Source organism: Malaclemys terrapin, chromosome 1 (genome assembly GCF_027887155.1).
Source record: "Malaclemys terrapin pileata isolate rMalTer1 chromosome 1, rMalTer1.hap1, whole genome shotgun sequence".
Lineage (NCBI taxonomy): Eukaryota > Metazoa > Chordata > Testudines > Emydidae > Malaclemys > Malaclemys terrapin.
The window spans coordinates 235,196,079-235,223,065 of NC_071505.1; the positions used below are offsets into that span (position 1 = coordinate 235,196,079).

Genomic DNA, 26,987 nt, shown 5'->3' on the forward strand with positions numbered 1-26,987 from the left:
CACGTCTTGGACATCCTGGCTAGGAAAAGAGACCCCAACCTCTGAATTGCGTGTGTACACTAATTCCTTAGTTTTCAGACATGAATGTTAAAGAAGATATCAACAGAGTGTAATTTCTACCACTCAGGAAGCTGCTCCAAATTGGACATATAGGGTGAGAAAGACAACAAATTTTAAATTTAAAAGTTATATAGTTTTGGATGAATCCAAAAAAAGAAAAAAGAAGTATTTCATAAAGGATCCAAGATTCTACTGTTCCTAGATATTTGTCCAGCAATCCAGACCAAAAAGCAGGAACCAGTATCACTGAAGAAGCAATTGGCAAAAGCAGTAGTTGAAGCTGAAGGAATCTGTACCTGGTCAAACTAAGTGAGTCACAGATTTATGTACTTATTTTTTTCAATTTGGAACATTATTTCTAATAAGCAAGTTCTTGAGAAGGCAAGATCAGAGAACAGTTTGGACAGCATGAGGCATCAAACAAATGAAGTTTACTCTTATACTGGAGACTCCGTGTAAAAATGAATTTAAATAAAAAATACTCAGGTCCAATTTTCTTCTCATTTACACAAGTATATCCCCAACAGATTGCACATGTTTAACAGAGCACAATTTGGCCTTTTGGGTTTTTGATATCTTTATAAAATAGATTTAAGTTTGTTTCACATGACCCCATGTGCCTACTGGACCATATTTACATGCAGTGCACAGCATAGTTTGTTCCTGCTGTGAAGTGCTTCATGTACACTATCTAGGATGTAGCAAAGTTAGAGTGGCCTATGCAATTCACAGTACCACCTTTTCAATTAATGCTACAAAGTAATGCTCAATCACTAAATTCATTTTGTTCTCCTCAAGAAGACAATCTGATACGTTTTTATGAAAATCCATAATAGTCTCTCTTGATATAAGTTTGGTATATTGAGAAAAAATTAATAAAAAGAGACTTAAAAAATGTAATGAACCTGTAGTTAATAAGATACATACTTTAAAAAGAGTGCCAGGGAGGGGGAAAAACAAAACAAAAAAAAACCTTTTGGCAAACTACAGGTTGTACAGTCAGGCTGTGCATTAAGAAAGAAAGAAAGCTGCTTGCCTGCCACTAAGGGAGGATGCTGAAGTAAAAGGACTGAATGTGTGCACTTCCAGAAAAAGCTGCTGCAATAAAGAACCATGAGTTTGTAACATACTGAACTTGAGCCCCAGTGAAACCTTGAACACTGAATATCATAGAAGAGATACTGTTAAATTTGTGTATCACACACAATATGTTATTCTTCGCTAATCTTCCTCAATTTTATCTAACTAGCTAGCTTTCCAAGACATTTCTAAATTGTAACAAATGACCTTCTTATCAAAACACATTGACCTGGAAAATGTTACAGAGTGCCTATATTTAGAACTGTGCTACCAACTGTTCACTGACAAACTATAGCACAACAAGGCTGAATCCCTATAAACAATAACTGCCCTTAATATAAACCACTCAGTCTTATACATGGAACTATGAATCAATTAGATTAAGTTTGAACATCCTAAAAGGCACTAAGAAAAGGTGGAGTGACAATGGGGTCTACATTTATTACTTTCTTCTTGTTTTAAACTGTGATTATGCTATTGCAAAACAACGAAAGGCACCTATTATGGTAGATATCTGCTTTCCAATTTTCTTCCATGATCTGCTTAATTTATTGACAAAGCCAACTTTTTCCTGTTAATACTACAGAAACAACATAGTTGTGGAAGATCAAACGATTCTATTCTATCTTGCACATCAACAAAATTACTAACTGCGGTATAAATTCTAATCCAACACTATTTGTTGATTCTGCTGCTGGAGTAAGAAGTGAAAAACAATCTGATTTCCAGAAATCAAGCTGAAATTAAATGGTAGCGGTTAGAAATCTCTTTAGACTTCTAAACTGAGAAAAAAATAATAAAATAACGGGGAGAATAAATATAAAACAAGCTATTTATTTTTAGTGTGTCACTTTTTTCCCCACACTAAACATACTTCAGATTGTATAAACACACCTAGTCTTAAATGCTGTCTTAACAGTAATTTATGGTTGATACTTGTATATTGCTACTTCAGAACACAAAATGTAATAAAAAGAGTTTCTAAAGTACTGTGGGAGAATGAGAAATTCTTTAATAATCAATAACAAATGCCTGTCTTTTGAGGGAACAATCTTTATAGTGAGGACAGAATTCATTGAATTCTTCAGGGGCTTTCCAGCAACTGAAATATTCTAAAAGGAAGCTACATTAAGTCTACAGGTTCAGACATATATAGCTCAAATATACAACTATATTTAAGAGCCAGTTTCTCATTGGTCACATGCTGCTGTTTCTACAGTTCGCCTCTGCTTTCTAATAAGTCCTTTTAGCAACCTTAACTTTTGATATTTTGACCTGGCTCCTCTGTGATATAGTGTTACTCAGGTGCAAGTGATCACAGATGGTCTATGTTTATCTTATTATTCAAACAGGACATACACATTTACAGAAGCAGTATACTTTATTCCCATCCCTAACCAAAAAGGAAATAAAAAAATAAACTACCCTAAAATATATCTGCATTCTCAACAAAATTAATTAACAGAATGTAATGATGGCAAACTATTACAGAAGCAATTTATATTGTCAGAGACCACTATCCTGTCAAAAATTAATCTCTCTAAAGTCAACTCAATGAAAAGTATTTATCCTTAATTTTTTATTACTTTAATGAGAGATTCTTCATCAGCACTGTGATTTTAAAATCAGACTCATTTTTGTACCTGCTTTGCCATTCAATATCTTATTCTGGTAATACTGCCATTCCAGCTGTGGGTTTGCACCAGGGCGAAGTGGTGCCCTTCCAGCACCTCTGTTGCTTGTAACAGCCACTGGTTTTCCTGTGAAGAATAATTAATTAAAGTCAGTATATAATAAACATTTACAGTAATAGCACACCAAGGCAAAGTTTCTGACAATGTTTACTTTTCTTTAATTTTGTTCACTTCTTTCAACACCATTCTTTCAGGGTTATCTAATCTTCTGGCATTAAGGAAGCAGCAGTTAAGGAAGTGACTTGCATTAGAAACAATAGTTTAGTTACCTGGTTGCAATCTCATGTCAAAAGGAGAAAAAAAAATAGAGAAATCTTTTGAAACAAATACTAAAAATCCAGCTATGCTAGTTTGTGTATAAAGACTTACCTAAACAGAAGATCCACAGTTTAACTAGACATCTGATATTGTACCAATTTAGTTGAACCATTGCAACCTCTATGCATTGCCATCTTAATCAGTTTACCTTGCCCCTGTCACTTAACTAAAGTAAGCTAATGTAAACCAGGTTTAAACTGGTATAAAACAGTCCACACACAAAGGTGTAACAGTTTAACTAAAATGGTGAAAGACTAGTTAAGCCAGTCATAACTGTATGTTTAGACCAGGTCTAACCTCTGACCATTCTGGCCTAACCTTTCCCCATTTTAATCACCTCTGAACTTTTCCATGCTTGTTGTCTCTTTTGGGCTGATTTTTTTTGGAACACTTCAGCACAAACAGTGCAATCACTTCCATGAACAGGTTTAAAGAACAGAATGTATTTTTTATGTTTGCAAATCTATTTTTAATTTTATTTATTTATTTATTAATAAACAAACAAACAAATAAATAAAAATGTTAGAAGCTCTAGCCCCTCTCTCCAGAACCTGGAACAGAGATTTGAAATTTGGCAGGGAGATAGCCCTGGTGTCAGAGAGGCACCTGCGTCCCTATGAAAATACATCCAGATCTGGCAGACTTATAAACTTATGAAATTTGCCATTTTCACAGTAGAGCTAACTGGTAAAATCTCTGAACATTCCATCTGCATTGAGCATGCTCACCAGCCTCAGTGAGCATGCTCCCTTGCCTCAATGTCCCTCTGTATGCACTTTCTCCCAGACACCATAGCAAAAGGTCTAGACAGGCACTGCAGTAGAATGTCTTTTGGCCTACAGGAAAATGTACTGAGTAGGACCAAGGAGACAATGAGTTCTATTATTTCCTTTTCCACTTGACAGCCCTTAATGAGCAAAAGGCCACATACTGCTTACCTTAGAAGACAGGCAAGCATAATTCTCACTATTTACAGATGGGGTTAAAAAAAACAACAACAAAAAAATCACATTTGGTATCCACGGTGCCTTTCAGAATGCTTGTGCCAAATCTGTATGATTATCTGTTCTGTCTGTAACCATGCAACCACTTCTCCTTCCACAGCCAGGACTTAACCCCAGGATTTCTGATTCCCAACATTCCTCTGTTCTCTGGCAAACAGTTGCATAAGACACTGGAAAAGATAACTGCATAGTATTACTACCAGCTACTCCTTTAGTTTATCAGTGATCTGTGCTGTGGATTTACAACTTCTGCATTCCAAGCCGGCTGATGACTCATGCAGGAGAGGTTCAAAACAGTTCCATATGTAATTTCTGTTCTTGAGGTTTAGCCCTCCCCCCAAAAAAAGCCTCCCTAGGAAATTACATAGGAAAAAATGTTTAAAATCCATTAAGGGTTGCAAAATCGGGCACCCATAAATTAGGAAATATCTGAATTCAGGTTGCCTATGCTTGGAGTGACCAGATGCCCTGTTTTTGGGACTTTTTCTTATATAGGCGTCTATTACCTCCCACCCCTGTCCTGTTTTTTTCACAGTGCTATCTGGTAATCCTACCTGTGCTTAATAATAAATAAATAATAATAAAAGATAAGTCATCCCAACAGGGTTCAGATACAGCCCAGCTTTCTCCCCCTTTCTAGTTTTGGAGGGTTATGCACCTCCAGTTTTCACCATTTCACACCTTTGTCTGCTGAGAGTGGGGAAAATATTTTCTTCTTTTTTTCCTTGGTACTACATGCTGGAAAGGAGGCAATAAGAATTCCACTCTGTTTCTTCCACATGTATCCGCTGAGTATGGGGCACTGAGCAATATGATCTGGCAATATGAGCACTGTTCTCATACCATCAGGCAAAGTTATTAGAAGAAAAGCACTCACCAAATCAACTTTCCTTGTTGTTAGCAAGTGCATTTTCAATATTGTATAAGTGACATTTAAAAATATATGAAAACTGACCTTTGAGATCAGGCCTATTTCGAATACCCACTGATACAAAGAAGCAATCCATATCCATGTGCATTATACAGCGCTGATGCTTGGATGAACTTAAGACAGAAACATTACCTGGTATAAACAAATACAAACAGAAATTTTGAAACCTAATCTACAATTTTTGCAGTACTCATGTTAGTCATCAAGGACTGATATAAGATGTTTCCAAATACAGCAAAGTTATTTTTATAACCTTCTCCACCCAACTATTAAACTGCCTTTAAAGAAAAAATAAAGTTTATACTATTCAATGCACTACAATATAATTGAATGCAATATAACAACATTGTGGAAATGTAGCTATAAGTTTAAAAACACAGTGTAATGTCTACTAAGTGAGGCATCATACCCCATGTTATCCCTTTTATGTTCTCACAATTAACATTCTTCACCTTGTTAAAACAAGTCTGTTTCCAGGAGTTTACTATATATACTAATAATTAAGTCTTAATATTCACCATGCTAAAATTCAATCTGCAATGGAATGCTTCTTCAGTTTTTGATCAAAAGTCAGAGCAGTCATTATCTCTGCACAATCTCTTCTCTGTTCACAGGTGTTGAATGATTTTAAAATCTTTTCTACAATGGGAATTTCAGTCATCAGTGTACCTACACAGGTGCAAACCCTAGCATAGGCAAGCAAAACAGCTATAAGCGGCAATTTACACTGATGCGTCTTACTCCTGCTTGAAGCTGGGATAAGCTCCATCAGATCAATTGTCACTTATAGTAATTTCCCCATGTACCTTATAGAATTTGAACTGGTGCAATTACACTGGTGGCAAGCCACCAACCACTGAAATTGGAGCAAATCCCAAGTGTGGACAATACCTAACACTCCATCGTGAAAAAGTATTTCAGATCAAGAAAACTGAATTGCTTAATTTGTCAATTGGCAAAGGAGGAGAAGAAATAAACGGTTTTTAAGGCCCTGTTTTCAAACATTTAATCATTTTATCTCATCTATCATCTGTCTTTTTAGTTTCTTAAAAAAAAAGTATTGCTAATATACAATTAGGGAAAACAAAGGAATACATAATGACAGTTTGATAGCTTAAAGAAATAAAAATCTCTACTAGAAGTAATGGTCTGCCTTTCATCCTTAGTTAATTAGGAAGAATAGTTCTGCATGTTCAAGAATATATTGCTAAGATATAAGATGCAAAATAATATTTAGGCTACTACTATACTTAACATATTTAAGTTCTGGTCATCTTGTTCTTTACATGGATGCCTTCAGTATGGCACCTGCATGCACTGCAACACACTTACAGAGCCAATTTTTGTTCTAGATCAGATCAGATGAAGAAGGGTCACAAAGATCCAAGAGCATGCATCAGTCTTGGTAAAAAATTCTCATTTCAACTATAGATCATTTCCAACTGCTACTCAACTTAGAAATCTTCAGTATGAACTGTAAAAAGTAGCGAGTTAGATTTTCAAAGAAAAATGTAAGAACAAATACCATCCTTTGTTTGTATAGATAAAAGTGTTTATGCTCAAGAACCCAAAATAGCTTGGAAATCTCTGGAAGAATTAATTAATAATTCTACAGAAAAGATTTGTGTTTACAACTGAATTTCATATTAAGTCCCAATTTGCTTTTAAAATTAAAAAATGAAGAAGGCCCTTCAGACTTTCATTTTTCAAAATCACATAAGTAGCTATTTCATATAACCTCACTTTTGAATACAGAAAGCTCACGTTTAATCTTGATCAGCTGCCTATCATAAGAATGAAGGAATAGAGAACCTTTTTAAGTAAAACTGTCAAACAAGTATCTACCTGTGTCAGCTATCATAAGTGCAGACCTGCCCGCTTTCAATTTTTTTAACTTTTCCCTTCCCGGAAAGACACCATTGTTTTTTCTCTGCAGGGTATTGACAAATTCTGTCAATTCACTCTTCCATGTAGATATGTGATGCAGTCTTGAACGAGAGTAAAAGTCAGAAATAAAACTGCAGTCTAAAGGTTTGGACAATGATGAGGGAGTGGCCTTGCTATGAGTCGGTACTGAAGAAGTGCTTTTTGTGCTTAAAGGCCCCTGAACAGTGGAGTGGTGAGCACCATTTATTTTAGAATTACTGTGCAAAGATGAAGATGAGAATGAATTACTTGTAGTCCTATGTGGGTTCTTTAAAAGATCTGTGTTTTTGTTGCTTTCCTGCAACTGCTGCATAGTGCAGTCTCTAAAGTCAATGATGCCTTTTTCAGTCTTCCCCTTCTCCTGCACAGAGCCTGGAGAGAACCTGTTTGCAACTCTGTTGCCAGAGGGCACCACGCAATCCTGTGTCTGTAAGGCACTGGTAGAATTGTGAGTATGTCCATTAAAAATGGCAGTGCTGTCTCTGTGATGCTGAATTCCATTTTGTTTCCTCCCAGGAAAGACCTGCTCCAGCTCCATAAAGCCTAAATCTTCACTTTCTTCTTTCTCTTCCTCATTCCAGCTACTGATTCCATTGGCTTTGATCTCATTTTCAGTCTCGTACTTTTTTATTATGCAATTTCTAGAACAGACAAGAAAATGTCATTTAATAATCTTACAGAAAGCAAAGATACAGTTAATCAAGAAGTAATTTTAAGTATTTACATATACATATACAAAATATATATAATTTAGGGATTCTGAATGCTCACATGCAAACGCCTGGTAGGTTATTAGAGGTAGAAGATTATATGACTTTATTACTAAGTTTGAACTATGATCTTTCACCTCAAAAAGTCAGTATTTTCTGTACACAAACTTTTGCAGATTCGCTATAATATTACTAATATAAGAGTTAAAGTTCACTCCTGCATTAATCATGCTCTCTCATTAGTAAGGCAACTTTCTCTGGATTTACAGATATCATATTTGACAATAGTTTGTTGAAATCCATTTGGTTTTCTCCCAGCTAAAACTTGTTCCAGATCTATAAACTCAAAATAGTCACAGCTTTCGGAGATTTGTTTTCTTTAAGCAAAACTGTTTGCATATTATGGATGTATAAAAATAAACAGCAAGTGTTGTGCCACAGGTACATTAGCTATTTACTTTTACCTTGATACTGTGAAGACAAAACTTTTACCTCAAAGAGTAATACTATAATAATACCAATGAATAAAAGTGCAATTAAAATTAGACTTTAAGAGTTAAGTGGATTCTTGGTCTATAAAAACCCATATACTCCCACAGAAAGCCATTTAAACAAACATTCAAAAAGTGATTGGTAATTAGCTACTTGACATGCAAATAAAACCAGAAAGATAATTAGCTGTGATAACAATTCATTTAAGCTTACTGCAATTATAAACTACATATCAACAATATTTTGGAATAACTGTGTGTTTGGGAAGCTGTTGTTTCCCAGTGGCACTGACTTAATAAAGTCATAGTATACAGTAAGTTTTAAAATTCAGAATGGTTATGTTAGACATTTATGAAAGTCTGAATATTCTTTTCATCCCCAAATTATTACCAGCGTAATATTAAACTAGGGTTTAGGTTACTATAATATCACCTATAGATGAATGTAAGGAAAAAAGAAATGTTTCGAATGTACATACTGTAGGAGCACTTTCATTTGTCACTAGCTATAGGTCCAATTCCATAATAAACTGAATCCTCCTTGAGAGTTGCTGTGCAGGATTAGGTCTACAATCTACTAAAACAAGTATTAACTGACTTTTTGTGTGACATATAGGAATATAAACTACTATTCTGAATCTGACCTGGGGACCATCTAATCCAATATCCTGTCTCAGACTACAGCCAATACCAGATGTGTCAGAGGATTCTGCAAGAGACACCAAAAATGGGCAATTATGGAATAACCTGCCAATAGGGGGAAATTTCTTCCTAACCCCACTCCCTCCCAAATCAGTTAGAGACTAACTTGTACCTTCAAGCATTAGTGTTTATTCCCCCTCCAATTTTATTCTTTATATTTTTAAAATCCTTTAGAATATAATTTGTTTTCCTTATCCATATACATGTCCTCCCTTTGAGTTTTGCTAAATTCTCATATGTAAAAATGTCCACAGGCAAGTTATGCATTGCAACATTTTAAACTTATTTTTTTCAGCTATATTCATTTATACTTGCTCCAAAACCTTTACCAAAAGGAATAATTATCTCAATGTATTATTCTTTTTAAACCAAAGACCTAATTTCAGTATCACTGGTCAGATTCTTTTAATGTGTGCAACACACATTGTTTCCATACAGCTGTGTGCTATACTCATTGTGTCCTACAGTAGAAACATAATGGAAAAGCGTGGTACAGAGGCCAAGGCACTGGACACAAAAATAGAATATCTGGGTTCTTCCAGTCCCAATTATGGGACCCTAGACAACTTATTTCATATCTCTATGCCTCTGGTTTTCCACCTGTAAAATGTGGATAATGACACTTAACCTCCTTTGTAAAATGCTTTGAGATAAGTGATAAAATGCTATACAAGTATTATCATTTTAAACTGATTATAACTGACCGATCAACAGCTTTGTTGGTATTAACAAACTGGAAACACTTACACCCTGTTGTTGAGCTCTTTAGCTATATTGCTAGGACCTGGCATAGGATCTTCAGGTTTGCATATGGTATTAAAGTTGAGACCTTTCTGAACACTTGACTGCTTTGTGTAAAGCTGATATGGAATGTATGAGAGGAGATGTCCGGCTTTTATGCTGAAACAGAAAAGAAGCAAAAGTTTATCACTCAAGGCTTTCAGAAAAATATGTAATCTAACATTATCTTAGTTATAATAGGCTAATACTTTGATCATTACAATTTGCTGTCTTGCTATACGCGCTTTTCTCTGCAGTCCTTTAAGTGTCCACATATTTCAATTGTGTTATCTGAACCTCTAAAGAGTTGATGTATTGCACCTAACTGGGGAAAAATTGTTTTACATTTTTAAAAATGTAAGAAGTTCAAGATATGAAATGAGGATAGAGCAAGTAGGATGACAATAAAATTAATACTTTACACACTCTGAACTGCTAACAAGAATTTTAACGATTGTTCAAGAAGTCTAGAAAGTAAGCATATAAGATGTGAAAGTCACATTTTTTTTATTTGAAGTACAGTAACTTCTCACTTAAAGTTGTCCCGGTTAATACTGTTTCGTTGCTGATCAACTAGAGAACATGCTCGTTTAAAGTTGTGCAATGCTCCCTTGTAACGTCGTTTGGCAGCTGCTTGCTTTGTCCACTACTTGCTGAAAGAGCAGCCCGTTGTAGCTAGCTGATGGGGGCTTGGAACAAGGGTGGACCGGCGGCCCCCCTATCAGCTCCCCAATCTCCTAAGTTCCCTGTGCGGCAGCCATCCAGCAGGCTATCAATTGCTGGCAGGTCAGCTGTCCCTCCCTGCACTACCATGTGCTGCTCCTGCCCTCTGCTTTGGAGCTGCTCCCAGGAGCTTCCTGCTTACTGTGTGGGGCAGGGGCTAATATCAAGGTGCCCCCTCCCCCCGTTCACCCCATTTCCATAGAGCAGGGGGGCACGACAGGGCTCAGGACAGAGGAAGGGAGTGTGCTGGCAGCAGCGGCTGTCTCAACTTCCTGGTCTACTTAAAAAGGCAATCTACTTAGAGTGGTTCAGCGTACTTAAAGGGGCAATGCGCATCTCTCTCTCTCTCACACATGCACGCACACCGGGTATGGGTCTCTGTCTGCCATGTTGTCTCCCCTCCCTCCATTCATGCTGCCTTATAGAGCAGGAGGCTACATTAACAACATGTTAACCCTTGAGAGCTCAGCCGAGTTCTAGTTCATCATTTAGCAGTAAGGCATTCCCTGGGAAATATCCCACCCTCTGACTTCCCCACCTCAACCAAGCTTCACAATCATTGCTGTGTACAGTATTAAATTGTTTGTTTAAAACTTATACTGTGAAAAAAATTTCCCTGGAACTTAACCCCCCTATTTACATTAATTCTTATGGAGAAATTGGATTCGCTTAACATCATTTCACTTAAAGTCGAATTTTTCAGGAACATAACTACAGCATTAAGCGAGGAGTTACTGTACAATAGACCAAAATTAAGCACACTTACTACAATAACTGCTATACAAGTATAGCCAAAAAATTTCAACAAATATTCATTCAGCAGATTTGATCACAAAAAGAAAGTAGCTTTAAAAGGGGTCAGTACTTTATTGGTCTGATGGACATCAATACTTCATTTCCAAATCCTGGACTTCAAGTACTCCATATCCACAATATAATAGAAATGTAATCAACTAATTGTGTCAGATCAGTGATGTGCTGGAAAATCCATTTAACTCTGAACACTGTAATAAACAGATGCACTCACTCCAGGAAAAAAAAAAAAAAAAATCAGAGAGATGGGAATTTCACTAGGATCTGATTCACCTTTAAAAAGTTCCCTCAGCTTCTGGAATTCTACAGGCTCAACTGTCCCCTCCTGTGATGGAACACACTGGCAGGGAAGAGAAGAAAGCCTCCAGAGGTTCTTCTCATGAAGATTTGTCATTCATCATTCCAATTCCACGCTTCTGGTATGCCCTGTCTCTACCCACCAGACCTGCACTGTTAGGCCTTGGAGAAGCTGGCAGCTTCCTCAGGAGCCCTTCTCCTTTAAAGTGGGATCCTGACAACAACAAAAACCCACCCAGAATGAGATTTTAATCTTTCCTTCCTGATCTCTGTTCGTGGTGGAGGAGATGATAGGTTCCCTTCCTAGCCACTACCCCTTCCCCTGACCACAGGCAGATCTCCATACTGCACTCTGGAACAGAGGTGTTGCTGATGTGGAAGTCCTTTTTACCCCAAGGAAGGGTGAGATACATATGAGAATCAAATAATCAGACTAGATTCAAAGCTTTTACGAGAGGAGACACAGAGAGAGATGATTTATCAAAACCATTTATTAACACCTCAATACTTTTTTCTCCATGATATATTTCCTAACTAGCTTAGACCTGTACTTTATTAAGGGACTTAGCAGGGGAAAAAGCCTCTATTGGCTGTCATGTTACAATTAGGGAAGAATGTAGAGGGAGATCATGTTACCCAATTAGAGAAACAAACTAGTTAGCATTTTGAGAGAGAACTGGGAAGGTTTCTAGGGAAAGGTGTAATCAAAACAGCTACAATAGAGAAAGTCCCCAAAAACAGATGAATTAAGTACATTTTGATACATTTATACAACTTAAATGATATTCCTTTACGAATACTGTGAATTAAATGACATTTCAAACCTTTCAGGTATAAAAAATGTTGGTGTAGCAACCAAGCATTTATACTCCTGAAGTATGAAATTTTTTTCATATCATCACATGAACTTGACTAACCCAAAGTGACAGTCATAAAATTATCCTGTCAACTTTGAATACAAACAGTACTTAATACTGGTATTTTCTAGGCTGAGATTTTAGCCGTTGGTGTAGCTGCATCGGTCACAAACCTACCATAAGACACTGTCTGCACTGCGATAGCTCACCTCAATTTCAAGCTGTATTACACTGCATCAACAGCTAAAATCCCAGTGTAGACAAGGCCCCAGTGGGTATGTCTAGACTGGCATAAGTCTCAGAGCCCTTGTCTACAGACCTGGTCTCATACTACTGCGGTAAAAACAGCTGCATAGATGTTTGGGGTTGGGCTGAAGCCCAAAGGTCTGCACAGCTGTTTTTAAAGCCCTAACGCAAGCCCAAGTCTATAGACCCAGGACCTGAAATTCTCTGCCACAAGTTTTAAAATGCAGTCTAGACATGCCAATGACCTCCTGGAGTAATGAATTCCATAGGCTGATTATATGCTTCATAAAACAGTATTTCCTTTTATTATTTGCAAATCAAACTTATAAAATTGCCATGAAAATGTATTGGCCTAGGGACAACATCTATTATCCCACCCTTTACTACTGGGGGAAAAAAATGTCCTTTTATTCACTCATTGGGGGGTGGGGGGGGGGGGGGGGTGGAGAACCCTAGCTAGCTCTGGGGAAGAGGAGCAAAATGTTTAGAACAGCCTCACAAAAGACTTCCCTTTTATTTCCAGTTTTTCCTCCTCCTTGTATTATTGAATGAGATTTTAAAAAAACCTAGAACACGTTGTCAATTTCCACTGTGTTCTTAGTAATACTGCAATTCCTCTCTAATTTTTACAATCTATTTTCATATTTAAAACCACTAACCATTTTTGTATCACCATATTCAGGACCTTTCAAACCTCTGCGCTCTCTCTAGATAGATAGAGTTCAGGACATTTAAAACCTCTGCTCTATCTTTCCTTTGAGATGTCCTCCAGTTTTTCAGATGATGTACCATTATTTTGTAAAACAAAATTTGTATTATAATACAACATCCATTTTAATGTGCTGAAACATCCTGTTTCCTTCAATTGCTGAGGTGTTTTGATAATTTCAGCTCGTGTATTGCTTTACATTTATACCTGATTATTTCATCCGCAATGATGCTCCTCAATTCCTGTGTGTTAAAATCTACCTAGAAATGACTCACAACCCCCTGAAGATTTTACTAATCTAAACAATTAAGTTATCAAACTTCAGTTTTCTACTTACTTTCTCTGCCAATTAAGATTCTGATCTTTCAAGCTGCTGCATTCTCATTTCACACTGGAGTCACTAGGTGCCTCAAAGGATCAAGCCTTAATATATTAACAGTCTCAACACTTAATTTCAACCTACTATTAACTGGTCTTTACTAAAAAGAACTGTTCACGTTGACTTTTTTTTTTAAACACACAACTTAACCAATTTTTAATCTTGTCATAATATTTCCTTTATCCGTCATTATTTTCTAATTGTTTCTTATGAGAAGTCTTATTAAAAGCGGTTGAAAAGCCAAGTATATTATGTCCTTCCAGTCAGTATTTTCCATGTTATTACATTTTTCAAAGAACTAATATGTTGGAGAGAGACAATGTCCCTTAAAGAACTTGAATTGCTTTGACTGTACCAGTTTATATTTATTCTAGTATTTTACTTTATGCTTAATTACAAAATAGGAGCAGAGGTTCCCCCTGGAAATTAGGGGAGTCTCACGAGACTAATTTCTGGAATCTCCTGGCAATTTTTTTTTTTTTTTTTAAAGACATGTATCATGTTGGCAAATTTCCAGTCTTTAAAAAGATGTGGTTAGAATCTCTCTTCTTAGGTATCTTCACTATTTCCCTTAGAATGATCAGATTAAATTAAGTTTAGGGTTAATTCTGCTTACGTCAGAACTTGAAAGCTTTGATCCAAACTGTCAGAGAACTCTCACTGATATGTAGAGTTGAAGCCCAGAAGGGACTATTAGATTACCCTGCCTGACTTGTATATCAAAGGCCATTAAACTTCATCCAGTTACTCCTGTATTGAGCCTCGTTACTTGTTTGACTAAAGCATACTTTCTAGAAAGGCATTCTGTCTTGAAGATAGCAAGAGGTGGAAATGGTAGTTTATCCCACTGGTTAATCACCCTCACTGTTCCAAATTAATGACTTATTTCTAATTTGAATTTATCTGTCTTTACCTTCTAGCCAATAGTTCTTGTTATGACTTTCTCCGCTTTCAGATTAAAGAGCACTCCTGTACCCAGTATTTTCTCCCCCATGAAGGTGTCTATACATTAATCAAGTCATCTCTCAATCTTTTTGACAAAACAAACAGATTGAGCTCCTTCTCCAGCCCTTGAATAATTTGTGTGGCTCTTTTCTGCATCTTCTCCGATTTTTCAACATACTTTTAAAAATATAGACACCAGAAATAGGGGAGGAGAGGGAAGGGAAGGAACAGGCCTGTTGATCTACTAGCCAGAAAATCTCCTGTTAACCAGTTGCCTCCCATCATCCTGTTGAGGGGGAGTCCTGAATCTGTAGTCCTCCCAAGAAGTGAGAACTTCTTGCATAAAACAGGAACTACACAGGACTGAGCTCCCTTCCAGTTGGCATAACATCCATGGGATTGGGGCTATCCTCCTAATAGCTAAAGGAAGGCAGAAACAAGGAAGGGGGAGGGGGCAAGTAAGCAGAAATAACGAAGCTGGAAGAAGGCGTAGGGCAATAAAGCAAAATTGGAGCATTTGGCTGTCCCTTCCACTTTCATCCACTGCACTGCCTGTTCCTCCCTGACTCCCAAGCCAGGGGATAAATAGGGAGGGAGGAACCCCTTCCCTACTTTGCATGGGGCCCAAGGAACATCAGAAGATATAGGGGACACAGGGTTGGGGTTCTTCACTCCCAAGGACTACCTCCTCCATCTTTGAACCCTGACAAGCTTTAATGGGCACTTCAGTGTTCAACAAGCCTACTAGGCTTGTCAGCCCAAATGAGCCTGACACACCATCGGACAGGCAGCAGTTGGTTAAAAAAACCTACTAAGGCTCATGGATGGCATGTCAGGGTGAGGGAACTTTCACTCCTTATGAGTAAGGCTGCGAGTCTTTCACAGAAATCATGGATTCTGTGACTTTCCAGGACCTCCGTGACTTCCGCAGCTGCAGTGGCTGGTGTGGCTGACCCCAGAACCACCCGAGCAGCTGGGGCAGTCCTGGGGCCAGCCATACCAGCTGCTGCGCCGGCAGCCCCAGGCAACTGGTTCCAAGCGCTGCCCCGGAGCAGCAGTGGCAGGGCCCCGAGCCAGAGCCCCCTAAGCAACAATGACGGGGCCTCGGGCTGCCCCCTCCCCCAGGAGCAGCAGCAATCGCTGGAGCACTCTCCCACCCAGCACCAGTGTCTGCTGGAACACACCTCCCCGTCCCAAGCACCTAAGATTTAGTTAGGGGTATTTTTAGTAGAAGTGTAAAGGCTATATTTAGTGGCAACTCAACATGTTTTAATTATTATCAACCAATGACAATCAACCTTTAAGAACTAAAGTACCAATACAAAACATGATTGACATTGATTACTTAAAGTTTCCTGCTTGATGATTTAAATCATGATTAAAATTGGTGATTTATATCAATCCACACTGGCAATTAAAATGAAAAAATAGTATTTCTGCTTATTCAAGTCTACGTACCCTGACAGATTATTAAGAACAATCAGATATTTTATGTAAGGTAAACTGTTTTTCATTTATTTAATGGTGGCTAACGGAGATTACTCTTAGACAATATCTGACGATAGCCAAACAGAAAAGGACTAGCTCACACATTCAAGTTACACCTTATTCATAAGTCTTACACGACAGATTAAAACGCAAGATATCTATACCATGCGGAAAAAGAGAAAAAGAATAGCAGAATTAATATATCACTCCATCAAAATTGTTCTGCTCTCCTTGGCACTGGTGAGGACTCAAGTGGAGGGCTGTGTCCAGTTTTGGGTGCCATGCTTCAAGAAAGAAGTGCAGAAGTTGGAGAGAACCCAGAGGAGAGCAGCTAAAATGATAAAAGATTTAGAAAACGTGACCTATGAGAAAAGGTTAAAATACTGGGTAAATTTAGTCCTGAGAAAAGACGACTGAGGAGAAAATATGGTAACAGTCTCTAAATACGTTAAAGGCTGTAATAAAGATAATTATGATCAGATGTTCACCACATCTACCGAAGGCAGGACAAGAAGTAATCAGCTTTATCTGTGTTAAGGGTGATTTAGGTTCAATATTAGGAAAATCCTACTAACTATACAGTTAAGTACTGGAATAGGTTACAAAGGGAGATTGTGGAATCCCCATCATTGCAGGTTTTTAAGAACAGGGTAGAGAAACAGCTGTCAGGGATGGTCTAGCACAGGGGTAGGCAACTTATGACATGTATGCCAAAGGCGGCACGTGAGCTGATTTTCAGTGGCACTCACACTGCCCAGGTCCTGGCCACCAGTCCGGGGGCTCTGCATTTTAATTTAATTTTAAGTGAAGCTACTTAAACATTTTAAAAACCTTATTTACTTTACATACAACAATAGTTTAGTTATATATTACAGACTTCTAGAAAGAGATCTTCTAAAAATGTTAAAATGTATTACTGGCACACGAAACCTTAAATTAGAGTGAAGAAATAAAGACTTGGCACACCACTTCTGAAAGGTTGCCGACCCCTGGTCTAGGTATAGTTGGTCCTGCCCCTGTACGAGGGGAATGGACTAGATGGCCTCTCGAAGCCCCCTCAAGATCTACTTTTCTATGTTTTGAGGCCATCATGCAAATATGCAAGATTGTTTTTTCAGAAATTGCCATTTTTCTAGTGAGTGGTCTGATAAACTAAGAAAAACAAATTGGATTGTAATAAAAATACAATACTCAATTAAAAATAAAACCATAAATCTATCCTAATACAACCATTCAGAATGTAGTTTTTCCTAGACATTTTCTTTTTTTAAAGGGAGAAGCCTGCTCCCATTGAAATGAACCAAATGCAAAACTAAACAGTCAGATCACCATCCTTCTAATTTTACCTTTCTACGATCCATTCTGGTCGAACCACCTTTTCCCCTTTCAGTTCTTTTATTTTGGCATTTGGAAGATTTGTGGCAATGATGTGCGTTGTTTTGGATCTGGAATAGTACACATGGTATTGGCCACCATGCAACATCATTAACCTCCTTAATTCATCAGCTGAAGGATCTGTAAAATTAACAAAAATCTAACTGTACAAGTAGTATTCCTGCATTTTTTGTCCCTGAGAACACTTATGGAATCACAGAAATTCAGAAATCTAAAACCATGGTTGATTAAAATGCAGAGCAACTTTTTTCTGAAAATCCAGTAATTACTTAGGAGACTTAAGTCATTTATTCAAAATACAAGTAAACAAAGCCACAGAAGTTTAGGCAAACTGTCATTTCTCGAAAGACTGCTTCAAAAACAAAGATTTCATAGTCAGGTTCATTTAAAAATGTTAAACAAGGCCCATTTTACATAAGCATCAACACACAACAAAATCAGAGAATTTCCTCCACATCTTTTGATTGGTATTTTCCCACATGCAATGAATGAAATGCTGTATATGGCCTTGATAGAAAGCAGTTTATTCCTAGGAAGTAAGAGAAATTACTTCTTATAACTCTTTTTTGATATTATCACAGGATTCCTACTTTTGAGATTCCAGCTCAGGTGGAAAACTCTCTCAAGCTCTTCAGCTTTTGGCTCTCTGAAATTATTAGTAGTTGAGGAAAAGCCTCTCTTTGCTTACAAACACTGACCAACTGCCAATACGTCAGCTCCAGTTAGAACCTGCCCAGTTAATTCCCGAATTATATAGAAAGCAAGGAATTCCGTAAAAACCAATCATAAAAACAACATTTCAGAAATTAAAAGTAAAATTAATTAATGGTGTTAATTTTGCAAATGAATTTTAGTTCTGCTGTTTCTCTTTGAAGTCTGTTTCTGAAGTTTTTTTGTTCAATGATAGTGACTTAAATCTGTAACAGACCATTAACACCATTAATCTGGGCTTGAATAAGGATTGGGAGTGGCTGGCTCATTACAGAAGCAGCTTTTCCTCTCCTGGAATTGACATCTCCTCATCTACTATTGGGAGTGGACTACATCCACCCTGACTGAATTGGCCCTGTCAACACTGGTTCTCCACTTGCGAAGTAACTCCCTGCTCTCCATGTGTCAGTATATAATGCCCGCATCTGTAACTTTCACTCTATGCATCCAAAGAAGTGAGGTTTTTACCCACGAAAGCTTGTGCCCAAATAAATCTGTTAGTCTTTAAGGTGCCACCAAACTCCTTGTTATTTCCCCTTTAAGTAGCTGACCCCAGGCTTAAGTACATGCCCTGTTAATTAAGTCAGCTTGCTGAGATCTCCTGAGACCACAGCTACTGTCTAGAAGCTCCCTCCATAGTGTGTCTCCCCTCCCCCCGCTCTATGGAAGATGGGGTAAGCAGGGTGCAGGAGCAGGGGGGAGGGGGAGACACCCTGACATTAGCCCTCCTCTTCCCCCCTCCCCCTGTACAGCAAGCAGGAGTCTCTGGGAGCAGCTCCAAGGTAGAGGGCAGGAGCAGCACATGGCAGTGGAGGGGAGGGACACAGCTGAACTGCAGGCAGCTGCTGCACCGGGAACTTAGGGGAGTGGGGAGCTGATAGGGGGAGCTGATAGGGAGGGCTGCTGGTGCACCCTGGTTCCAAGCCCCCACCAGCTAGCTGCAACGGGCTGCTCTTCCTGCAAGCAGTGGACAAAACAGGCGGCTACCAAATGACGTTAGAAGGGAGCATTTCACAACTTTAAACGAGCATGTTCCCTAATTGATCAGCAATTTAACACTGAAACGTTAACCGGGATGAGTTACTGTACACTCCTCTCCATGGACCACCACCTTGTAGTGGTGGAGAGGCTTGTGTGTCTCAATGACCCCGAAAGCAATGCTGCCTGGAGTCATGTATTCCCTTAGGGCTACCCATGGCAGAATGGTCAAGGGCTAGATTCCAGACAACAGCAGAGCAGACGGAAGATAACTGCACAATGGAGGTGAAACTGTTGTGAAATGTTACAACGGCTGTGAAGGTGGATGAAGGCTGCAGCAAATAGAGTATCTCCCATCATCATGGTGCCCAGGCCATTGGTTTCAAGTCCTCTACCTGTCAAGGATAGTGTGGTGACTGTTGTGCACCAGTCTCCCCACTTTAAAAGGAGTCCCGCACAGGCATCTTCCAGTTTTAGGGAAAAATAACACTGCACAAGTCAAAAGTCCGGTGGTGATCAGCGACGGGAACAGGGCAGTGAAATCCGGAAGTTTCTAGTTACAGACCGACACACAGGCAGCGGGTGTGTGATACACAGTCGCCTTGCTCGAGGATTGAGGCAGGTCAAGCATCTTGGCCACTGCACCCACGACTGAGCAATCCTTTTTAGGATCCACTCTGCTTACCCCACCTGGAGTGGGGGTTATAAAAGGTACCCTAAAAATAGTCTTGCCTCTGTTTTCCCTGGCTGGATAGGCACATCCAGCAGGATCACCACCTCAGCGGTCGAAAATGTAAAACTATTCAACTTTGGAACTTGGAACGTACGTACCCTGATGGACAACTCAAACAGCGACCGACCAGAGCGACGTACAGCCATTAGTGCTCATGAATTGAGTCGATTTAACATCGATATTGCTGCTTTGTCTGAAACTAGAAGAGATGATGAAGGACAGGTGAGGGAGGAGAAAGGAGGATACACCTATTTCTGGAAGGGAAAAATCTATAGATGAACCCCGATTGCATGGAGTGGGCTTTGGTATAAAGAACAAGCTCGTAAGGTGCCTCTATGAGGTACCTGTTGGCATCAACAAGCGGTTTATGACACTCCAATTGAGGCTCACCAAAAATGAACAGGCAACTATTGTGAGCGCCTATGCACCGACACTGGATGCTGATGAGAATGTAAAAGAAGATTATTATTCTCAGCTGGAAACCATTTTATCGGAGACTCCTACAGAAGACAAGATCATCCTTCTGGGGGATTTCAATGCATGTGTGGGACGAGACTCAGACCTGTGGAAGGCATCAATTGGGAAAGAAGGGAGTTGGCAAAAGAAATTCAAATGGAATTCTGCTCCTGACCAAGTGTGCTGAACATTAACTTATTGTTACGAACACTCTTCTGACAAAAGGAAAAGTTCAAAACATCTTGGAGTCACTCATGGTCAAAGCACTAGCATCTCCTCGACTACATTTATAGTTCGTACCCGAGATCGTAGTGACGTACTTCTCACAAGAGCAATGACAAGTGCTGATGACTGTTGGACTGATCATTGCCTCATTCGATCCACAATGAAAATTAAGATCACTCCCAAATGGAGTCTGCAAAAGAAGGGCAGGCACAAGTTGAAGATTTGAAGGACCCTATTAAGCATGACCACTTCCAAGCAGTCTTAGAAGAAAAGCTCCCATCAGAGTTTCCGGAAGAAACTGAGGAACACTGGAGCCAGTTGAGTAATCACCAATGCCTGTGAGGAGACCATAGGCTACCAAACCAGAAAACATCAGGACTGGTTTGATGAGAATGATGCTGAAACTGAGCAACTCATTAATGAGAAGAGAATGGTATTTCGTGTTTGGCAGAATGACAAATTGTAATATAAAGAGAGAAGCCCATGCCAAGGTGAGGGCAGAAGTCCAAGGTAAAACCAGAAAACTCAAGAACAAATGGTGGACTGAGAAAGCACAAGAACTCCAACATCTCACAGACCACAATACATGTGGTTTCTTTAATGCCACACAAGGCTGTTTATGGACCAAATTGCCATGGTATGAATTCTCTTTGCTTTAAGGATGGAACCACACTTCTGAAGGACAACAAAGCCATCAATTCTCGCTGGAAAGAACATTTTGACGATCTCCTTAACCGTAATTCTATGATTGCAGATGAAGTCCTTGAGCAAATCCCACAACGGCCATTTAGGGATGAGCTCGGAGACCCTCCTAATTTGTACAAGGTACACAATGCCACCAAGCAGATGAAGAACAACAAGGCAGCAGGTCTAGATGGGATCCCCATTGAAATCTTTGAAGACAGTGGACCAGAGCTAATTCGGCAGCTTTACCGGCTTATTCTTAAAATCTGGATAAAGGAGGAGATACCCAGTGAAATGGTCACCCTCTTCAAGAAAGGGGATAAAGCGGATAGTGAAAATTATCGTGGTATCTTCCTCCTAGCCATTGCGGGCAAAGTTCTGGCGCAGATCTTTGCAACTTGCCTTCTGCCTGTCAGAAGAAATTTTATCGGAGTCACAGAGCGGTTTCCGACCACGTCGTGGAACTGTGGATATGATCGTCACAGCACGGCAGCTGCAAGAAAAGTGTCGGGAGCAAAACCAACCACTGTACATGACTTTTATTGATTTAACTAAAGCCTTTGATTCAGTGAATCGCCATGTCCTTTGGACTGTACTTTCTAAGATAGATGTATTTATCAGGACATCCAATGTCCTAAAATTGCTTCATGATAATATAAAAGTGACATTCTGAGCAGCACTGGCTCCCAGAGTGAACCTTTCAAAGTACAAACAGGAGTAAAACAGGGCTGCATCACCACTCCAACCATATTTGCGTTTTTTATCGCCATCATTCTTTACCTAGTTGCTGGGAAGTTTACAGTTGGCGTTGAAATCATTTACAGAATGGACAGAAAGCTGTTCAGGCTTAGCAGGCTTAAAGCCAAGAGTAAGATGTCCAAAACATCTATTGTGGAACTTCAGTAAGCTGATGACAACGCAATCTTTGCCCACTCTGAGAAAGATCTTCAAACTATCTTGAATGTGTTTGCTGATGCTTACGCATGTCTTGGTCTCACTCTTAATATCAAGAAGACTAAAGTGCTCTATCAGCCCTCTCCAAAAGAGGTATTACATGCCCCATCTATCAAAAGCAATGGAGTTACACTGGAGAATGTCGATCATTTCCTCTGCCTTGGAAGTCATCTTTCATCCAAGGCAGACATTGATGCAGAAATTCAGTATCGCCCGAGCTGTGCTAGTGTAGTTTTTTCTTGTTTACGGCATAGGGTTTTTGAAGATCACAACATTCGAACAAACACCAAGCTTCTTGTTTATCAAGCTGCTACTCTCCCAGCACTGTTGTATGGGTCCGAAACTTGGACAACCTATAGACACCACATGAAAGTCCTTGAGAGGCACCATCAACGCTGCTTTCGTAAGATTCTGAAAATCAAATGGGAAGACAGGCACACCTATATTAGTGTCCTGGAAGAGGCAAAGACCATCAGTATCAAGGCAACAGTCATCCATCAGCAATTCTGCTGGACTGGTCACACTGTCCGAATGCCAGACCATTGCCTTCCAAAACAGGTTTGTTGTCTCAGCTGAAAGAAGTGTATGGACAACAGAAGCGTTATAAGGACTTACTGAAGGACAACCTAAAAAAAGTGTAATATTGGCATTGACACTTGGGAGACACTTGCCCAGGATCGCTTAAAATGGAGTGAAGTCCTACGTGATGGTCCCTGCATTTTGAACTTGCTCGCCGACAACCTGAAGAGGACAAGAGGCACAGAAGGAAGGAGAGACTGGCTTCCAGTCATGGTCAACAGCCTCCTGCTGAGCCTGAAAACATCTGCCTTCATTCCAATAGAACTTGTGGTTCAAGGATTGGCCTTATTAGCCACCTGAGGACCCATAACTTCCATGAAATATGATCATACTCAGTAACGAGTGATCGCCCATCATCATCATACTATACACTGAAGTGAAAGTACAATATTTATATTCCAGTTGATTTTATAATTGTATGGTAAAAATGAGAAAGTAAGCAATTTTTCAGTAATGGCGTGCTGTGACACTTTTTGGATTTTTAGGTCTGATTTTTGTAAACAAGTAGGTTTTAAATAGAGGTGTAACTTGGGGGTACGCAAGGTGAATCAGACTCCTGAAAGAGGTACAGTTATCTGGAAAAGTTGAGAGCCACTGTTTTAAAGAAAACACACACAAAAGATTTCAACTAATTGGTCCTATGCTAAAAACTGAACCAGTAAGAGTGTACTAAGTGCCAGTGGTGCAGCATGGCCATGCCAGCCAGGTTATTTTGGTTTTCGTGTCTGTTTCAGTTTTGCCTTGTGCACACACTAGTGCTGCTCAACACCACTGCAGTTGTACTGTTGAATGGGTACCTATCCCAAAATCCCCTGTACAGCTCCCTGAAACAGTGGCTTCTGGGTTTCTTTGTGGAACCCAGGAGAAATGTGTGCCTAAATCCTGTAGATGAATCTTACAACCCTACTCCCCACAACACATTTACTAACCTAATCACAGACTATTTTATCTGAATAGCCCCTTAAAAGCAACATACATCTATTTCTCTCTCATCCCCCCGTATTCAATTCATAAGGCTCATTGTCTCAGACATGATGCACTGAAGAGCCCACTCCATCCACCAAACTGTAAATTTGATCATCATACCCCATGTATCTGCTACCTGATAATGTGACTGGGATACTCCATGATCAATAGTTTGGAAATGCAAAATTAGGATTATCCTGGGTGCAGAATTAAAAACTCTTTAAACACTATATAAATTTATTGGATTTCCAGATCCCTAAGTTCAATTTCAATAATAATTCACATGATAGATGGAAAAACATTTACTGCCAATCATCACAGAATCATAGAAACGAAGGTCTGGAAACGACCTCGAGGGTCATCTAGTCCCTCCCAGTACACTGAGGTAGGACCAAGTATACCTGGACCATCCATTGCAGATATTTGTTTAATCTACTTTTAAAAACCTCCAATGACAGGAATTCCACAACCTCCCTTGTAACCTGTTCCACTCCTTAACTATTCTTACAGTTAGAAAGTATTTCCTAATATCTAATCTTGCTGCAGATTTAACTGATTACATCTTTTCCTACCTTCCGTGAACATGGAGAACAACTGATCACATTATCTTTACACCAGCCTTTAACATATTTGAAGACGTATCGAATTCCCCCTCAGTCTTCTTTTCTCAAGATGAAATATGGCCCATTTTTTTAACCCTTCTTCATAGGCCCTGTTTCTAAACCTTTTATCATTTTTCTTCCTCTCTTCTGGACTCTCTCCAATTGGTCCACATCTTGCTTAATGACAATGTCAAAGGCCATACATATAATTAAATGGTGAAAAAATGCTTACATTCAGAATTGAAAAATAAAAATAGATGCCATTATGGAATGTTTCAGTAGCCATTCTGATTTGATGGCTGATGGATATTATTTTAAAGCATCTTTTTTTCTTAAGTAGACAAAATTATTAGCCCTAGGACGACTAATCAAGTTTCAGTTTTTTAAATTAAGCTCTCCGACTTGAGTGAAAAGACCCATCCAACTTAATATTTTATTGGGAGTGTTCTGGTAACTCAAACTTTTAAGACCAAATTCTGCCGAATTTAGGAAAAAACTCCAGCCTGAGACCCAAGCTTGTAAAGTTTCAAGTGGAACAATATTTTTTTGTCACATTATGACTAGTTGAAGAAAATTATTTTGTATAGAAAGCCACCTGAGCCTTAACCATAAATTTCCAAGGAACATTTTACAATCATAACTAAATTTTATTTATACCACTGCAGGTTCTTAATCAGCTATACATATTTAAGGCCTGATTATAATTTACAATAAGGCTCCTTTATACCTCACCAGCACTGTAGAGAGGCATTAGTATAAACGAGAATCACTTAATGTTTCGGAGAAAAATGAAAACCTCACCTGTAAAGCCATTGACATAGATGGCAACTCCACTAAAGATATTGGATGAAGTTCCATCCTTCTGATGCTGTATAACCGCATCTGACTGGAACTGATCCTCCAGTTTCTGGACCTTTGCAGACATGTATCCTCCCTATAATTTAAATAAAAGAGAAGATTAAACATGAACCAAAGCAACGACTATTTTCACTTTTTGATGCCTAGGTACGAAACAGATCAGTTTCAACAAAACTGTAAACTCAATCAGATATTCCATCCTGAAAATAGTTTGTATAAATTTGGTTTTCCCTCCTGAAACTCATTTTGGATGAACTGCAAAATTCATATGTGGTTTCTCCAAACCATGAGTAATATATTTAATCCAAACTCCTGCTGATTAAACAGTTGCACCATGCTAGCAACGTGGCAAGGCTCTTCGTTTACTCTCCCAGGTGGCAGAATCCCACACAGGAGGACTTTAGGTCTGCACACCTGCTGTGAAGGTGTGGCTCTACTCTGGGTGTAAAGGACATGGGAATGGCTCTCTGAGGGAGAATGATCTAGTTCAGAGGAAGTTCTGGAGAAACCCTAGGAAAAGTCAAGCTCAGGGAGGAAGCTTAGGCTGGGGTTTATGTTTCCTTATTGTTTGAGTTAGTAATAAAGTCAAATGAAAATAAATAAAGCCACAGAGAGTGAGTTTGGCTGGTAATTCGTGGCCTATGTGCTCTAAGGATAGGGTAGAGACTCAAATCCATTAACCTTCAGAGATTCCAAGGCCAAAAGGGGCCTTTGTGATTATCTAGTCTGACCTCCTGAATATACAGGCCATAGAATTTTCCTGAAATAATTCATGAATTCTTTCTTCCTACATGTACATGACACATGGTGGCGTAGTATACACTTATCTAAATTTAGGTGCCTTCATTGCCACATGTCCAACTGTAAAGGACTTAGATGAAGAGGAAAATTGTAACTTCAAATTTCTCAAAAATGGACCTATCATACAATCTCCCCAATGGCAAAAAAGCTCCTATTCCTACTCTGCAGGGATAAAAGATATCAAACGGCCCATCTTTGGTGTAAGATCAAACTATTATTTTTTCCAAGGGGAGGGGGGAGAGAAAAGAGTGGAGAAAACATTAATTTTTTCAATAAGTTGTTCTTTTGTTTTTAAACTGGAGGCTGTTGAAAGTTGCTCAAGAGTTTGGAATGTTAAAATAAGACCCAGTGAACATGGACTGGTAAATAAGTGCAATTTATTGGATGGCTTTGCTGAACATCTCTGAAAGTCAGGACATGTGTTTTTTGGAATGATTTTTAATCTGATGGTCTCTTTCAAGTGGAGCAAATATATGTATGTGTGTTTTGAAGCCCTTTACACATTATGTATTTTTTAAAAAAAAGTGTCAACAACATTGCATTTATTTACCCTTTCAATAAAAAGCCTTTTGGTTTTAAACATACCCATATCCCCCAGCCATCGTCATTGCTGGCTCGTTTCCTCCATCCACCCCGCCTCATAGTGAAGCTTCTGCTTAGGAAACAAAAAACAAAGGGTTGGTTGGTTTAGTTTTTAGCAGGATCTCCAACTCCACTTCGCTGACTGCACACAGATTGTCTTTTTCAATAACATACTCATGCACATAATCCGAAGCTAAAATAAACATAGAAGTTGCAAATTGCATCCTCAGAAAAGTGAAATGTAAAACAACCCTTTATTTAGGAGATGCTTACCAAAATTAGTCTTCAGGGCACCTGCTACGTCCTGCAC

The 26,987-nt window shown here is 38.9% G+C and overlaps 1 protein-coding gene across 3 annotated transcripts in view; it reads right to left on the minus strand.

Moving 5' to 3' along the window:
• Window positions 1-26,987, minus strand: part of REV1 (REV1 DNA directed polymerase) — a 100,327-nt gene that overhangs the window by 57,407 nt on the left and 15,933 nt on the right. For 2 of the 3 annotated variants that reach the window (XM_054009671.1, XM_054009664.1), the window contains exons 2-8: window positions 26,681-26,747; window positions 25,238-25,370; window positions 17,500-17,668; window positions 9,664-9,816; window positions 6,933-7,654; window positions 5,112-5,219; window positions 2,784-2,900 (exon numbers count right to left, since the gene is read on the minus strand). In XM_054009671.1, the coding sequence (XP_053865646.1) occupies window positions 2,784-2,900; window positions 5,112-5,219; window positions 6,933-7,654; window positions 9,664-9,816; window positions 17,500-17,668; window positions 25,238-25,370; window positions 26,681-26,737 (1,459 nt within the window). In that variant the 5' untranslated portion in view covers window positions 26,738-26,747. Of the gene's footprint in view, window positions 1-2,783; window positions 2,901-5,111; window positions 5,220-6,932; window positions 7,655-9,663; window positions 9,817-17,499; window positions 17,669-25,237; window positions 25,371-26,680; window positions 26,751-26,987 lie in introns of all 3 variants that reach the window. The other variant, XM_054009680.1, reaches the window with a different exon arrangement.